This window comes from Phascolarctos cinereus, unplaced genomic scaffold (assembly GCF_003287225.1).
Source record: "Phascolarctos cinereus isolate Bilbo 61053 unplaced genomic scaffold, phaCin_HiC Scaffold_2;HRSCAF=192, whole genome shotgun sequence".
Taxonomy (NCBI): Eukaryota; Metazoa; Chordata; class Mammalia; order Diprotodontia; family Phascolarctidae; genus Phascolarctos; species Phascolarctos cinereus.
In genome coordinates, this window is record NW_027555625.1 from 175977462 (window position 1) to 175994628 (window position 17167).

Consider the following 17167-nt stretch of genomic DNA (forward strand, 5'->3'; position numbering starts at 1 on the left):
TTTTTATTTATTAAATTAAAACTTGTATTAAAAACTTGATTTTTGGGGCAGCTAGGTGGTACAGTGGATAGAGCACTGGCCCTGAAGTTAGGAGGACCTAAGTTCAAATCTGGCCTCAGATACAAAACATTCACTAGCTGTGTGACTCTGGGCAAGTCACTTAACCCCAATTGCCTCACTAAAAAAAAAAAAGCAACCCCCCAAAACAAACTTAATTTTGAAAATCAATGTAGTTGATTAAACTTGTTTGTCGACTGTTTAAATTTATATTAATTTGAAGGGGCAGCTAGGTAGCGCAGTGGAAAGAGCACCGGTCCTGAAGTCAGGAGGACCTGAGTTCAAAACCGGTCTCATACCAAACACTTGACACTTACTAGCTGTGTGACCCTAGGCAAGTCACTTAACCCCAATTGCCTAACAAAAACAAATGAACAAAACAAAATAAATCAATTTGAACACATAGAGCATCATATTTTCTCATTTATTCCCTCTAAGTTCACACTAAGATTGGTCAGAGACATAAGAGCAGAGCCAAGAGATGGATTGTGGTGACACAAAGGCTGAAAGGATGTCAGATCTTATAGAGAAGTCCAAGATGAGGAGAAGTGGAGTTATCTCCTCTTCTGTACCCAGAGGTCAGACTTTCCTTCATATGGTGAGCAGTGCTGAGTCTTAATTCCCTTCTCTAAGTTGGCAAACATGGATATCCATTTAGCCCTATTAGTACTATTTCTAGATGATTTTCTTTCTTTTTTTTTTCTCCAGTTACTTTTCTTCTTTCTTTCTTGTTGTCATTTGCATTTTCACTTACGGTATTTTGCTCAAACCAAACCCCTGCAGGCCTTTGTTCATGGCACAGGTAGAACAGCTGATTCTTCTGGATCTCTGCTCTCCTTTTAATGCTTGTGTTTCCCCCGTGATGCCATGCACAATCAGTCACCCAGATCCTGCCTTGCCTCAGTCAAAGTGCCCAGAAGACTAGGTTGAAGAAACGAGGCAGTGTCAGCTGTTCTCTTACCAGCCCAGAGAACAATCCAAATGGTGGAAAATCCACTTAGTCCCCTCACCTGGCACTAACTATTGAGCTGTTTGTTGATTTATAGTGGCTGCTGAGTGATCCATTGTTTCCAAACCGGCCGACTTTTTCCTCTGTACCCAGACGTTTGTTGGCTGTCATGTCAGCACAACAGGATGAGTAGAGAGAGTTGATGCACTGCTTTTCTCACAGAGCAAGAGACCTGAGGCAAGCTGTCATGGAGCTTCACCAATGTCAAATTATAGAATTTAGAACAATTTTTCTTCTTCTTAATTTCCCTAGCTTGCTTGTGGTTTACAAACTAGCCCTTTGCTACCTTTCTGGTCTTCTTATACTTCTCCCCTTCACTTACTCTATAATCCAGCAACGTTTTCCTCCTTGCTCTTAATTCCATGCTATACTTCATCTTTTGACTCCCTCTGTTTTCACTGGTGGTTCCCCATGCCTGGTATACTCTTCCTCCTTACTTGGGAGTTCTGCTTTTTTTGGCTTCCTCTTCTGGTACTATCCCTATAGGTATTGCCTTGCTTCTATGATTACTATATCTATATCTCTATATCTTATATGTACTTAACTATGTACTGTTGAATTCTCCATTAGAATGTAAGCTCTTTGAAGGTAGGAATTGTATTTTTGCCTTTTTTGTTTTTGCATTCCCAGCATCTAGCAGTGTTTTATACACAGTAAGTACTTAATACATGTTTATTGACTGTTGGAAATGAGGAATGTGGAATGTTTTTGCTATGGGCTGTCCCAGAATAATTCTGGATCATGGATACAGGGGACACTTTCCACAGAATGAGGAAGGGCCTTGAAATATAAGGACTGGGCGAAGGAACTGGGGATATTGATCCTTGAAAAGAAAAGCTTTAGTGGGGAACATGATAGTTGTCTTCAGATATTTGAAGGACTATCCCATTAAAGAGGGATTTAGACTTGCCCTGCTTTCTCTCAGAGAGTAGAACTTGGAGTAAAGAATAGAAATTATTGAGAGGCAGATTTAGGCTTCATGTCAGGGAAAACTTGCTAACAATTAGATCTATCCCAGAGTGTAATGGGATGACTTGTGGTGGTGGTGTGGCCTCTTTCTAGGAGTCTTCAAGCAAAAGTTGGATGACCACTTGCTCTAGAGGGCAACTGCTTTAGGTAGGGGTTAGGCTAGATGGTTTCTCTTATAGCTTTGGGAGTCTATAAAATGTGCTACGGAGCTTTGGTGAAAGGACAAGGTACTAATTTCCTAGCTATTTTTTTTTTGGCTTTCCCCCCTCTTGAATGCCCTTGGCTGTACTAGGCAGTGAGTTTTGGGCTGGAGTTTTGACTTTGATGTCTTGCAACAATCACGGACTGTCATATTCACCCTTCCCAGTTGCTGATTGTAGACACAGTGCTACATACACTCATATTTTCATTTAGGTCCCCTGTCCCATTCTTATCTTTGGGAGAAAGTATGAATTCTAGGTTTATACTTCTTCTTCTTCTTCTTCTTCTTCTTCTTCTTCTCTCTCTCTCTCTCTCTCTCTCTCTCTCTCTCTCTCTCTCTGTCTCTGTCTCTGTCTCTCTGTTACATGTGTTCATAGACACAGGTAGCTGCTTAGGATGGTATTTTCTTTCTTTTTTAAAAAAATAATATTTCCTTCCAGTTACAGGTAAAAACAATTTTTAACATTCATTTTTTTTTAGTTTTGAGTTCCAAATTCTGTCCCTTCCCCTACCTCTCTTGTCCCTTCCCTGAGATAGTAAGCAATCTGATATAGGTTATACATGTGCAATCGTGTAAAACATTTCCATCTTGGTCATTTTGTGGAAGAATATTCAAATTAAAAAAAAAAGAAAGAAAGAAAGGAAGGAAGGAAGAAAGAAAGTGAAAAAATAATATGCTTCAGTCTGTATTCAGATGCCATCAGTACTTTCTCTGGAAGTGGTAGCGTGTTTCATCATAAATCCTTTAGAATTATCTTGGATCATCGTATTGCTGAGAATAGCTAAGTCGTTCATAGTTGTTCATTGTATAATATTGTTGTTACTGTGTACAACGTTCTCCTAGTTCTGTTCACTTCACTCTGTATTAGTTCATGGAAGTCTTTCCAAGCTTTTCTGAAACTATCCCCCTAATCATTTCTTATAGTATACAATAGTATTGTACCGCAATTATATGCCACAACTTGTTTAGCCATTCCCCAATTGCTGGATATCCCCTCAGTTTCTAATTCTTAGCCACCTGAAAAAGAGCCACTTTTTGTACAGATAGGTTCTTTCTCTTTTTCCTTTTTTTTGGGGACTTATATCTCTTTGGGATACAGACCTAGTAGTGGTATTTCTGGATCAAAAGTATGCATAAGTTTGATAGCACTTTGGGCATAGTTCTAAATGGCTCTCCAGAATGGTTGGATCCATTCAAAAATCCACCAGAAGTGCATTGGTGTCCCAGTTTTTCCACATCCCCTCCAACATTTATCATTTTAGGATGGCATTTTCAAAGACATAAGGGAAGATACTATTCTTGAACCTCACCCTCAAGCCACTCTGATGTTGAAATTTCCTTCCCAAAGACAGTGTTTGCTAGCCTAAAGAGAGAAAAAGTTTGAAATTTGGGCCCCTTCTATCTCCCCCCAAATTTTCAAAGATTTTTATACTAAGGTTTCAATGACTAGTATTATAACCTTTCCTGATAATGGACATAGATAGGAGGTGGGAGAAGGTGGTGGTGGGGAAAGAATGTTAGAGAGAACAGGGGAAAATTAGTTACAGAAGATAGGACCATGGAGAGGATTGGAGATACTCAGGGGTGTGGTGGTAGTGGTAGGGACAAAGACGGAGGTTTTGGGTTATGAGACAAGCGTGGGTCGTATCAGTTTCAGATCTTAGGCCTACATAGACCCAAGACTGCTGAACTGGAATGAAATGTCAAAGGCAGGAACATTTAGCCTCAAGATGAGAAGATGCCTTCTGAAGGTGTATTCAGTGGTTAGGCAAGAACATATGTAGGCGAGTTCTGGATGGTCTGTCCAGTTCTGGTTTCACCCTGATTTCTTGCTTCACTGAGGAGGATGGCTAGGCATGGTCCTAGTTTGAAGGTACTCAGGGGCTTCCAGGAAAGGACCTTTCCCATTGTGACTCCTTTTGTGCAGCATGTGTTTACCCTTAGCCTCCTATTTGCAAATTATGATTTTCATACATAGTCTTCCAGAAAGGCACAGGATTTCCTAAATAGAATCTGTGACCAGAGCCTAGAGTCATTCATTCCTATCAGATCTGTTCCAACTTCTCTCTGCTCACACTGGGCCAGAGTAAGTTCTGTTCCTTCTCTGGTAACCCCACTTTCTAGTGCCCAACATCCCCTGGGGTGACATAAAATTCAATTCAATTAAACAAATATTCAACGTCCACTCTATACAGTGCAGTCTGCTAGGTATTAGTGGATAGAACAAGTGTGAGTTAGAGATTACTAGCTTTCTGAGGAAGTATAATATCGGCAATGTCAATAATAATAATAATAATAATAATAATAATAATAATAATAATAATACCCATAATAATACCTGACACTTACATGGCACTTTAAAGTATGCAAAAAGCTTTATAGACTCAATTTCATTATATGTATACACACACACACTCACACACAAACATATATATATATTTACATGATATAAAATAGCATGTGGGTAAGTCTCAAGAGAGGTAGTGGGGCCTAAGAGAAATGCAAGGAGGGAAAAATCACTTCCAGTTAAGAAAGTCTATGGAAAACTTTGTGGAAAAAGCAAGACTTGAACTAGACATCAAAGATATGTGATTTTAACAGGAAGAGAGATGGGAATAAGAGCATTTCAGGTTTTTTCTTTTTCTTTTGTGGACTTTATCATTGGTTCTCTAATGAAGGAACTTCTTTTGCCAAGGAGGCCTTGCTCTGAAACTTTTAGTTTTAGGAATTTGCCTGGAGGCACTAATAGGATAAATGAATTGCTGGGGAATCACATAGTATGTTTCCGAGAAGTATGATTTGAATCCAGGTTTCTGACTCAGAGGAAGCCAGCTCTCTATCTACTTTGCTATACTGTTTCATTCCAGGTATAGAAAAATGGAATCAGGAAAGGGCAAGATTCATTTAAGGAACAGTACGTGGTCCAGTTAGGGCAGCTAGGTGGTGCAGTGGATAGAATGAAGGTCCCGGAATCAGGAAGAATCATCTTCCTGAGTTCAAACTTGGCCTCAGACACTGTGTGACCCTGGGCAAGTCACTTAACCCTCTTTGTCTCAGTTTCCTCATCTGTAAAATGAGCTGGAGAAGAAAATGGCAAACCACTTCAGTATCTTTGCCAAAAAATCCCCAAATGGGATCATGAAGAGTTGGACATGACTGAAATAACTCAATAACAGCAACAAAATCCAGTGTGGGCATGAGACTAGTCACTAAAGGGAATATTCTGACGTAAGGCAGGAAAGGTAGACAAGAGCTGGATTGTAGATATGCATAAAAATGGGACTAAGAAGCTGAATATTATTCAACATCCAAGGAGGAGCCACTGAAGTTATTTGGGCAGGGGAATGATGTACTTAGCTATATTATCTTGGTACATTTACAGAATGGATTTCTGGGACAGAGGCTGGACACAATGATACTCTTTGAGGCTATGGCAATACTCTAGGTCAGGGCTAATTATAGCCAGAACTAGGATGTTGGCTATGGGGATGGAAAGGAAAAGATGGATCTAATAAAAATTGCTGATGTAAGACAGCAACTGATGGTATATGGGAGGTGGTAAGAGGGACTTAAATGTGAGACTATGGAATCTTCTAAACATAACCATTTTATACCTTTCCTGAAAATCTGTCTTCATCTCAGCATAAAGAGAGACTTCCTATCAATTAATAGTTTCTTCATAAGGCAGTGGTTTCCTTATCACAGCAGATATTCAAGAGGAGTATGAAAGATCAATTTTTGGAGATGTGGAAGTGGGCATTTGTACTTCAGGCAGGGGTTAGACTGAGTAACTTGCAAGCTGCCTTAAAGGGAGGTAATATATCAAATGAGATAATAGCACTGCAAACTTTATAGTGCTATATAAATGTTAGTTGTTGTTTATTATTATTATTTTAGCGCTAAAACTCTCTGAGGTTTTGGGTCTGGGTGGTTTGAGAGAATGGTGGAGGCATAAACAGAAATAAGGAGGTAGGGCAGATTTGGAGGAAACGTGATATAGATATTTAAGTTTGAACTGTTGATGGAACATTCACTCAGAGCTGTTCAGGTTGCAGTTGGAAATAATTTTCTGGGGCTCAAGTAAAGTTGGGAAAGGAGGTATAGGATGAGAAATCCTCTACACAGTAGTGCTAGTTGAAGTGTTAGAATTTAATGAGATTGATAAGGGAGAGAGTGAGGGGAAAGAAAAGTGTCAAGAAGAGAGCCTGAGGATGTCTTTTCTAGAAGTGGAATCAAAATCAGTGGGAAAGTGAGATGGAGGAGCTATTGAGGCAGGAAGAGGACAATGCACATGAAGTATCACAGAAACCAAAAGAGTGGAATGGGTCCAGGAGGAAGTGGAGTGGTGGTGGTGGTGGTGGCAGCAGCCAACAATGTCAAAAGCTCCAGCATGGTCAAGGAGAATGAGGACCCAAGAAAGCCCACTCACTGGGTTTATGGTTCAGAGGCTATTGGCAAATCCATTAGTAGGGAGTTTTTGTACCTGGAATAAACTCTACATGCCATACTGAAGGTAAAGGATGTAGAAGGCATCTTAGCCTGAGGGAGGAAACAGTGTGACCATTCTGTGGGAAGACACAGATACCACAAGGCTACTTGTGGGGAGACTGCCCATCTCTGGGTCCCCAAAGAAAGGAAGAAGATCACTATTTAAACTGGCTTTTCATAAGTAATTAGGAATAATTTGTTCTTTCACACTTGGCACCTGAATGCTGGGAGGGGAAGGGCAGTGGTAACTTATAGTAAATTGATAAATATTTTTAGGGAGGCTAAAGCAGGGCTTGAAAGCATCTCTCCCTTCCCCAATTCCAACCTTCACAGTATCACAATGAAGCCAGAAGGGAGTTAAATGTAGATCATAGCTTTAGAGCAGGAAGGAATCTTAGAAGCAAACTACTTTCATTTCACAGATAAAGAAACTGAGGTCTAGAGGGTTGAAATGATTTCCTTAAAGTCATACAGGTAGTAGGTGGCAAAGCCAGAATCTGAACTAAATCCTTTGCCTCCGAATACACTGTTTTTTCTGTGGTACCATTCTCACTCCCATTTATACTGAGGAGAAAACTCAGACTCCAAAGAGCTAACTTGCCCAAGGTCAGAGACAAATGTTCATTTAGAGGCGGCTAGGTGGAGCCATAGTACACAAAGCACTGAGCCTGAATCTGAAAAACCTGCGTTTGAATGTTGCCTCAGATAACTTACTAGCAGTGGGACCCTGTCACAACCTCTCTTTGTCTCAGTTTTTTCAACTGTAAAATGAGGATGATAACAGCACCTTGTAGGGTTGTTGTGAAGATCAAATAAGAATATTTGTAACGTGTGTAACACAATGCCTGGCATGTAGTAGGTGCTATATAAATGCTTATTCCCTTCCTCCCTTAGATTGGAAGAAGTCAAAGAGATCTACACAGACAATCAAAGAATTGCTTATTCACTATGTTGTTAGACCAGGAATAGTTATAGAAATCTGTTTCTGCTCCAGATCTCTTCAAGGTACTTCTATGACATGTCATCACAACTTTTCGGGAAGCAGGCTCTGGAGCCTCTCTTATATGAGGAATTGTGTGAGCAGCACTTTGTGCACGTTCATGAGGGATGGGCTTAGTGGCCAGCAGAAAAGAAAAAAAGAGGATTATATGTGAAATTATGAATTTTTTGAAAAAGGAAGGAAATGGCAAACCATTCCCGTTCCTTTGCCAAGAAAACCCCAGATAGGATCCCAAAGAGTCAGGCATGACCCAACAACAACAACAACAACAGTTGAATATTAAAAGAAGGATTTCCTTTTGCATTAAGGTTAAAAAAATGTTAAATCATCTGATAAAAGATATAAAGTGTTCTCTCTGCCATAGGTGAATATTTTGAGTCTGATGGAAAATAAATTTGGTTTAAAAAAAGTGTTAAAATGGTATGTAAAGAATCATAGTTGTTAGATAGTGTTTGGACATTTCAGGATGGAAAATGATTGGAGCATAAATAAAGATTCAGATCACCTTGTAGAGGTTGTATTGTGAATCCTCATTTGTGCATGAACAGTTTGTGGTTTAAAGGTTTAAAAGTTTGATAGATTAAAGAACTTCTATTCACTGAAAAAATGGGAAAATGTGAGTATAAAGAAACATAGTTCCAAGCACACATAATGTGATATTGCACCACGTTGGTACTGAATGCTGAAAAAAACCTTTTATCCTAGGTGTCTGCATTTTTCCTTCTCTTGCACTTTTCCAAATTCCCTGAATGTTGACTTCAACTTATTCAATAACAACAGTTTCCTCCACAGTTACTAATGACATTGTAATTGCCAAATCAAATTGCTGTTTTTTTTCAGTTCTCATCAACATTTGACACTTTTTTTTAGGCAATTAGGGTTAAGTGACTTGCCCAGGGTCACACAGCTAGTAAGTGTCAAGTGTTTTGTCTGAGGCTGGATTTGAACTCAGGTCCTCATGACTTCAGGGCTGGTGCTCTATCCACTGCGCCACCTAGCTGCCCCTGGCATTTGACACTTTTAAATACCTTTTCCTTCTTGATTGTCTCTCATTCAGGGATTTTTGTGACCCTGCTCTTTGGGTTCTTCTATCTGCCTGACTGTTCCTTCCCATCTTAATTTTTCTGCTTAATTTTCATCCACATCACATTCACAGTGGGTGTTTCCCAAGTCTCTGTCCTAGACCCTCTTTTCTTTATACTTTCTCATTTGGTGAATTCATTACCAAATGGATTTAATTATCTCTGTGCAGACGAATTCTGAATCTATACATGCAGCCCTAGTCCCATCAACTGGCTATTGGATATTTTGATATCTTAAACTTAACATTTCTGAAGCAGAATTCATTATCTTTCCCTCCAAACCTAACCCCTAAGGAGAATTATTATTATGTTATATTATTTAATAACCAACATTACTCTATGATCTATCCTTTTCCTCTTTTTTTGTTTCTAAAGGGCACAATGGAGCATTGTGATCACTCCTAGCCACCAAAGCATCTGCTCATTAGCCAGCTTGAGCTGGGCCCCTCCAAAATGGGACCTTCACTTCTGTTTACCTGTAAACACAAGCCAGCTTGAGCTAGGGCCTCCCCAGGGGACATGTCCCTTGTTCTTACTTTCCCTTCATCAAAGTTGGGGGTGACCTGGTCTACAAAAGGGAGACTTAGTGGGTAGCTTTATATATACGTATATATGCAACAGTTTCCTCACTCTGACTGAAGTCCCAAAGCCCTTACGGGCTCCAAGTTGTATAGAGATTTAGGCAGGTGACTGACATGGCACTAATAGGAGACTGGCCCATCATCCATGGGGGAAGGCAATCTGGACCACTGAAATGAGGCTATTTCTAAATTGTCTAATAAAGAATGAATAATGAGGGGTAGGAACCCAGGAAAATTAATTCTAATTATACCATGCAAGCAAGCAGATGGGGAGGAGTGGTAATGTCCAGCCTCTGGGTTCGTTAAACCTTGACATACATGCATCTTGGGGTGGGGGGCAGGAGCCATACCAGTCAGACTAGAACTGGCATTAATGCATAGCCTGACACATATTCTGAAATATAGTCAACTTGCTGATCGATTGATTTTTAAGATGTGAAAACTGAGTCCTACAGAGGCAGTGACTTGCCCAGTTTCATTGACCTAGTAAGTGACAGAGTCAGGATTTGAATCTAAGTCTTCAGGCTCCAAATTTAGCATGTTTTCTACTTTTTCTTTCCCCTTTTCCCTTTGTCCATTCCTTTTCTTGCCCCCCTTCTGTCTCTTTCTCTTCTCTTTCCACTTCTTTATCCCAGAGGTTAAGTAATTTGTTCAGGATCACAGCTACTCTCTGTCTGAAGTTGAATTTGAACTCAGGTCTTCCTGACCACAGTTCCTTAGTGTCACCAAGCTGCTATGTCAAAATCTTTAGCAATCCAAGGTCTTCATTGACCATAAGTTTCTATTTCCAACCAGGAAAGCTGGGAAGGACCTTAGCTCAAGCTTTATCTTTCATTGTTTATGAGAGAGGGAGCAAGAGCCCTTCCACTCCCCACCCTCCAATTCCTTTTGATGCTCAGGTGCACTTGTTTATGTAATTTTCTCCATCCATACTGAATATCAGGAATGGAGGGAGGGAAAAGATCATGCGAGAAAAGGAGAGAGAGAAAGGAAGTGAGGTCTATCTCCTTTCTGGTGGAGAAGAGTCTGCCTGTTTTCCTTTCATTTCAGTGTAGATTAAAGCTGTGGAGACTCATACGTTGTATATCTGAATCAAAGGGGGTACAGATAGAAGAGAACTGAGACAGTTAATTACATCAAGGTAAGGGCTGGAGCCAGATACTTGTAACAGAGTTCACTTTTTAATATTTTATTTTATCTCTAGACTAGGACTACAGGGGTCCACTTTTCTGCTCAGCATTTTGCCAAAAGAGAAATGACAAAGCATGGAGACATTTCAGCTAACAGGAGAAAGCATCTTGACTGCTCTTCTCAAATTTGGAGTGCCCTCTAGAGTGGAAACTGAGCAACTTGCAGCTCTTGCCTTACCCAACCCTTTCCAGGTGTAGTCCAGATTAGAAAGGGCTAGCTCAGGATATACCACCTCTGAGCAAGACCCTTTGACTGAATTTTTAATGTATATGACAAGAAAAATGAACCCAAACCACATACACCTTCATGCCGTGTGATCTTACAATAATTACATTCTTTTCTTTGGTAATTTAAAACTTATGGTTAGGACTCCGAAAAATCTTTATTGGACTTTTAAATGAATCCAAGTTAGATACCTCCAGGGAAAAAACACAGATACAATTTAAATCAATATTTATTTCTGACCAAAGAGGGACTAGAAGTTGGATTTTTAAGAAGATGGTTTGTCAGTTTCTGTCTGGATACTCTGAGGCTCTCAGTGCTTTTTTTGCATGTATCCAGACCCATACGGTTTTTCACATGGGTTCGGGTGTTCGCATAAATGATGATAACCACCACTTTCGACAGCATGATTTGTGTGTTGTGCAGCGACCAATCCTCTCTTCTATTGTATCGCAAATGTCTTTTCTGCAGACACCTTGCAGCTGAGCACATAGTCTTGAACCGTGGTACATACTAATGCTGGCTGCATAAAACACAAGGAGCAAAGCCATTAACTTATTCCTGAATCTCTTGGAACTCTTGGGAAGAAGAAACCAATGGTAAAATGTGCCTTTATGCTTTGAGATTGTGTTTATGAGGGATACAGGATAGTAGAGGATTGACTAAATTGGGTGACTGAGGGTCATCTTCACACTTAACTTTTCTATTCCTTGACCCCTGTAAGCTCCCCCCTCCCTTTGACATTCTATCTTTTTGAGATAATTTTTTGGGGAAGGCATTAAGGGAAATTATGAAAGGATGCAGTCTGTAGGTAATGTTTAAACTACTCTTTGAAAGAAATTAAGGGTTCTGGTGGAGAATGGATGGTAATGAAGACAATTTGCTTAAGAAGATGAGAGCAGATGGGATCAAAGGCACATATGGAGAGGTTGACATTGGAAGAAGGGCCACCTCTTTGCAAGAGATATAGTAATGAAGAAGAGAATTGGGCATGAAGTAAAGGGATTTTGAGTTTTTGAGAAGGGGAGAAGAGAGAGTTTAAATGATCTTTATTTTCTTAAACAGGCAAGATCCTCAGTTATGAGAGTGAGTGCATGGGGTAGTGTGGAAGGTTTGAGGAGGAAAGAGAAGGTTTAAAAGTCAGCTGTGTTGGGGGCAGCTAGGTGGCACAGTGGATAGAGATCTGGCCCTGAAGTCGGGAGGACCTAAGTTCAAATCCAGCCTCAGACCAAACACTGACACTTACTAGCTGTGTGACCCTGGGCAAGTCACTTAACCCCAATTGCCTAAAAAAAAAAGCAAAAAAAAAAGTCAGCTGTGGAGAGTAGAATAGAGTATGAATTTTGGAGAAGTTGTTGAGATTGGATAACATAAATTTTGAAGTCAATCCAGTCAACATGGTTATGTGACATCATTCAGCTCCATTCAGCACCATGTAAATAAGTTCAGAGCAGCCAGATGAGGGTGAGTGGGGGTCATACAAAGTTAGGGCTTGGCAAGATTTGGGCACTGAAAAAAGGGGAGCAGAAACTCAAGAACTGCTAATACTAAAGTGCTGCCTCCTACATATGGCATTTCCTTATCTCTCCTCAACTGTTACCCCTCTCTTTTTCCCCAAATTACTTTCTTCTTCTTCTTCTTCTTCTTCTTCTTCTTCTTCTTCTTCTTCTTCTTCTTCTTCTTCTTCTTCTTCTTCTTCTTCTTCTTCTGCTAGGCCATAGGGTTAAGTGACTTGCCCAGGGTCACACAGTGAGTGTCAAGTGTCTGAGGCTGGATTTGAACTCAGGTCCTCCTGACTCCAGCACTGTTGCTCTATCCACTGCACCACCTAGCTGCCCCCAAAATCACTTTTTATGCTTTTTGTATGTTCTTATCTATGTACACATTGTGTCCTCCCAGTAGAATGTGAGTTTCATGAGGGGAAGGATGTGTCGCTTTTGTATATCTATCCCTAGCACTTAGCACAGAGCCTGGCTCATCATATCAATCAATCAGTCAATCAGTCAATCCATAAGCGTTTATTAAGTGTCTTTTATGTGTCAGGCACTATGACAGGAGCTTAGGATGTGAAGATAAGAGTGAGATGGTCTGCCTTTGAACAGCGAATGTCAGACTTTGCTTTAGACTCCCCTTACAGATTGTGCTGTCCCAACAGGCAGGGATGCTTGTTTTCTTTTTGGCTGTAGTAGGAAGTCATGTACCCCATTTGCCTAATGGCCATTCTAATTGGCTTAAACTCTTGCCTCTCAGAAGTCCTATCTTACTTAAACACAGAACTAAGGCACTTCCTCCAGCTGAGGCCTTGTTAGATGCCCACCTTGGTGTCAGGGCTTTCTGGCTCTTGACCTTATTCTGCATTGCTTTTTATATTCCTTGTATTTGCTTATCTGTGTACATATTTTGTTGAATAAATCAGTGAATCAACAAGCATTGTATTGTGCAAGTGTGATACCCCTGAGTTTAGGGATCATTGATAACTTTGGAGAGCAACATTCAGTGGGTTCATAAACTAGATTTCAAAGGATAGAAGTAGACATACTTTAGGGGATGTTTCCCTGGATTCTCTTTCTACTTTACAATATTGTTCATTGCTTGGGCTGGGCTGGATTTTGCTTTGTGCTAATGGTGCCTCCATCTGGTATGCTTCTAGGGCTTTCTATCCTCCATTTTTTGCAAGGTCAAGTGCCCAACATGTATCTTATGTATTACAAAGTATTTTCTTCATGAAAATCCTGTAAAATATTATTATCCCCACTTCACATAAGAGGAAATTGAGGTCTAGACATGTAAAATGAGTGGCTTAGATTCACATAGCTAGTAAATATAAGATCTGAGATCCAAATTCTGATCTTCTAATGTAGATTTAGAGTTTTTTCCACTAAACCATACCATATGACTTAGGCGCAGGGTGAGGAACCTGTGGTCTAGAGGCCACATGTGGCCTTCTAGGTCCTTGGGTGCGATCTTTTGACTGAGTCCAAGTTTTACAGAACAGATCTTTTTAATTAAGAGGATTTGTTCTGTGAAGTTTGGATTCAGTCAAAGGTCTACACTTGAGGACCTACAGGGCCACCTGTGGCCTCTAGTCCACAGGTTCCCCACCCCTGACTTAGGCTATACATGATGATTGTACATCCTGCTTTTCCACAAACTTTTCTGGTGTTGGAAGCTCAGAATTGAGGCCAACCTCAGTACCGTCATTATTGGGTCACAAGATCAGAATATCTTTGGTAGAAGCGACCTCAGAGACTCTTAAGTAGTCTGTATCTGCAGAGGAATAACCTTTGCTCCATTTTCACGATGTGGTCATTTAACAATTAATTGAAGATCTCCAAGTGAGGGCAAACTACTGCTGCTGAGGCAGCCCATTCTACCATTACATAATTTTAAAGAATATTTTCTTTTCTTTGAACTTAAATTAGCTTCACCTTCTAGCAACTGCTTCTAGTTTGTCTTCTGGACTCAAGGAGAACAAGTCCAATCCCTCTTCTAAGTGAAAGTCTTTCCAATACTTGAAGGAAGCTCTTTTATCTTGCCTAAGACTTCTCTTGTCCTGGCTAAGCAGCACTATTTCCATCAACTAATTTTCATATGACTTTCATATGGCATGATCCATGGTATATCACAAGGTCTTTCACTATCCTAGTTGCTTTCCTTTGGGTCTTCTCCAATTTGGCAAACTTCCTCCTAAAATGTGATACCCAGAAATGAATATAATATCCCATATGTGGTTTGACCCAGGCAGAACACAATCATAGAATAACTATCACCATTCTTCTTCTGGGTACTATACTTCTCTAAATGCAGCATATAATCACATTAGCTTTTTTGGTTGTCATATCACGCAATGGACTCATATTGTTCTAGCAGTAAGCTAAAAGTTTGAGATATTTTTTATAGAAATTCTTTTCTAGTTCTGCCTCCCCTATCTTGACTTTGGGAAGTTGAATTTTTTGAACATGAGTATAAAACTTTACATTTATCTCCATTAAATATCATTGTATTAGATTTGGCCCATTGTTCTAGGTTGTGAGATCTTTTTGGATCCCAAGTCCATCACTTGTTAGCAATCTTCTTGTCATCTGCAATTCTAGACATCTTTCTTCTAAATTGAAATTAACCCTTTAACGTCTACTCTTTGGGTCTGGTCATTTAAACAGTCTTTAATTCATCCAACTATTGTTATCTAGCCCATATTTTTATGTCTTATCCATCAAGTTAGGATGTTGGAATCTAACTAAACAATGCCTAAAGTATTCACTGACTAGGGTTGGTCTGGCATGATGATAGCCAGAACTACCTCCCTTGAGACCTGAAGAATCTTCAGAGTGGTAGGAAAAGCCATTGTCCTGCAAATTGACTGTTGAGACTGGGGCTGGGATTGGGCTGCACTAGAACTTCCACTGACTTCTCATTCACAAACTTCCTGAACTCCACCTCACACTTTTTTCCATGTTTAAAAGGATAGTTAAGAAGAGAGGCAAAGAAATAAGAATTTATTAAGAGCCTACTACATATTACAGTCCTGAGCATTTTACAAATATTATCTCTTTTATCCTCATAACAAACCTGTGAGGTAGGGACTATTATTATCCCTATTTCAGAGTTGAGGAAACTGAATCAGACAGAAGGTTAAGTGACATGTTTGGGGTCATGGCTTGTATGTGTCAGAAGCTGGATTTGAACTCAGGTCTTCCTGATTTCAGGCCCCAGTATCTGTTATGCCAACTTTGTCATTTTCGGAGGATCTTTCTTGACTCTTCTGTAGAACTCTAGGATTCCCTAATTTAAGTCACTAAGAACTAAGGTAGAGAAGAAAAAGGGACAGGTTCTTCTAGGGAGTGGATTCTTTCGCCCACTAACTCAATGTATGCCCCTAGGTAGGTCACTTTAGTTCTATAGGTTGGTCTCCTCATCTGAAAAATGAGGGACATGTTAGAGAGGTAAGTCCCCTGACGTGCTGTTGGTGGGGCTGTAAAGTGGTCCAGCCGTTCTGGAAAGCAGTTGGAAATTATGTTGTGAATGTGATTAAAACGTCCATACACTTTGACCCGGAGATCCATTGCTAATTATATGCACCAAGGAGGTCGAAGATAGAAAGGCCCCATAGATGGTCAGGTACTTATAGCAGCACTTTCTATAGGGGCAAAGAACTGGAAACAAAGTAGATACCTATAAGTTGGAGAAAGGCTAAACAAACTGAGGTACATAGATGCAGTGGAATTTTATTATGGAGGAAGTACAATGCAAAAAGCATAGAAAGACTAATTTGAATTGAGGCAAAGTGGATTAAACAGAAAAAAAGAAGAAAATAATGTCCATAATGATCAATAATAATAATTTGCTAATAATGTAAATATGGAAAGATCAACAAACCAACCAAAAAGTGGGAAGCTGCGTAGTTTTAATGACTGAACTTGGTTTTGAAGAAGAGATGAGAAAATACATTTTCCTGCCATATTTGTAGAAGGGAGGGATTGTAGGTGTTGAACTGTGAATATACTTTCAGCCTCAGTCAATATCTTGGTTGGTTTTACTGAATTTTTTCCTTCTCTTTCCTTTTTATTCTTTGTTACAGGTGAATTCTCTCTGGATTTGGAAGGCAGGAGAAAAATATTTGAAAATGAAACTGATATAAAATAGAAGATTTTAAAAATGAAAAAAAAATAAGAGGAGAGAGGCATAATAATGCATTTTATTTATTTATAATAATGCATTTTATAATGCATGATAAAATGCATAAAAAAACTTTGGGCAGTTAAAAGGTGCTAGGGAGAGTTGCTAAATGTTGATAGGAAGAAAGAGGGAACAAAAAACTGGATGCTGAAAGTATCCAAACCAATCTGGACCTGGAAAACTGATAAAATTGAACTCAACTCTCAGAAATGGTCCCTGGGGCTGAGGTGACCAAAGTAGTGTAGGAAGCTTCCCCAAGCAGCATATCCCCGACCATCACTTCAATCCCACTTTACTTGATGGTATCAGGGACACAAAAAGAAGGAGAACAGAGAAAAGGAACACGATTCTCATGATGGAAGGAGTCAGTTGAGAGGATGAGCAACTGGGCTGATAGAGGAGGCTTCAGGTCTCTGCCAGGAAGTCAGTCTGGCCACTTTTTATCTAGGGGCTCTTAAGTCCCTAGGAGAATGATGTTCTCCTTGATTGTCCATGCTTATAGAGCTGGAAGACGCCTCCAGATTCTCTGGAAACCACCAGCTTCCAAATTAGGCAACTGATCAAGCCATTATATGAGAAAGCAGGTATAGAATCTTTTCCTCTTCATTTTCCTAGACTACAGTGTCCCCATCCAAAGCCTTATAAACAGCAATTTTTGCATGTGAGTTTAGTACCACAAAATGCCCAGGA

General features: G+C 39.9%; 1 protein-coding gene across 1 annotated transcript; it reads right to left on the reverse strand.

Moving 5' to 3' along the window:
- Nucleotides 1-11154: 11154 nt before the first annotated feature.
- DEFB130B (defensin beta 130B) lies at nt 11155-16831 on the reverse strand. Its single transcript, XM_020989070.1, has 2 exons — nt 16774-16831; nt 11155-11324 (listed from the first exon to the last, which is right to left on the reverse strand). The coding sequence occupies exons 1-2, from the start codon at nt 16829-16831 to the stop codon at nt 11155-11157; spliced, it is 228 nt and encodes a 75-aa protein (XP_020844729.1).
- Nucleotides 16832-17167: the final 336 nt, after the last annotated feature.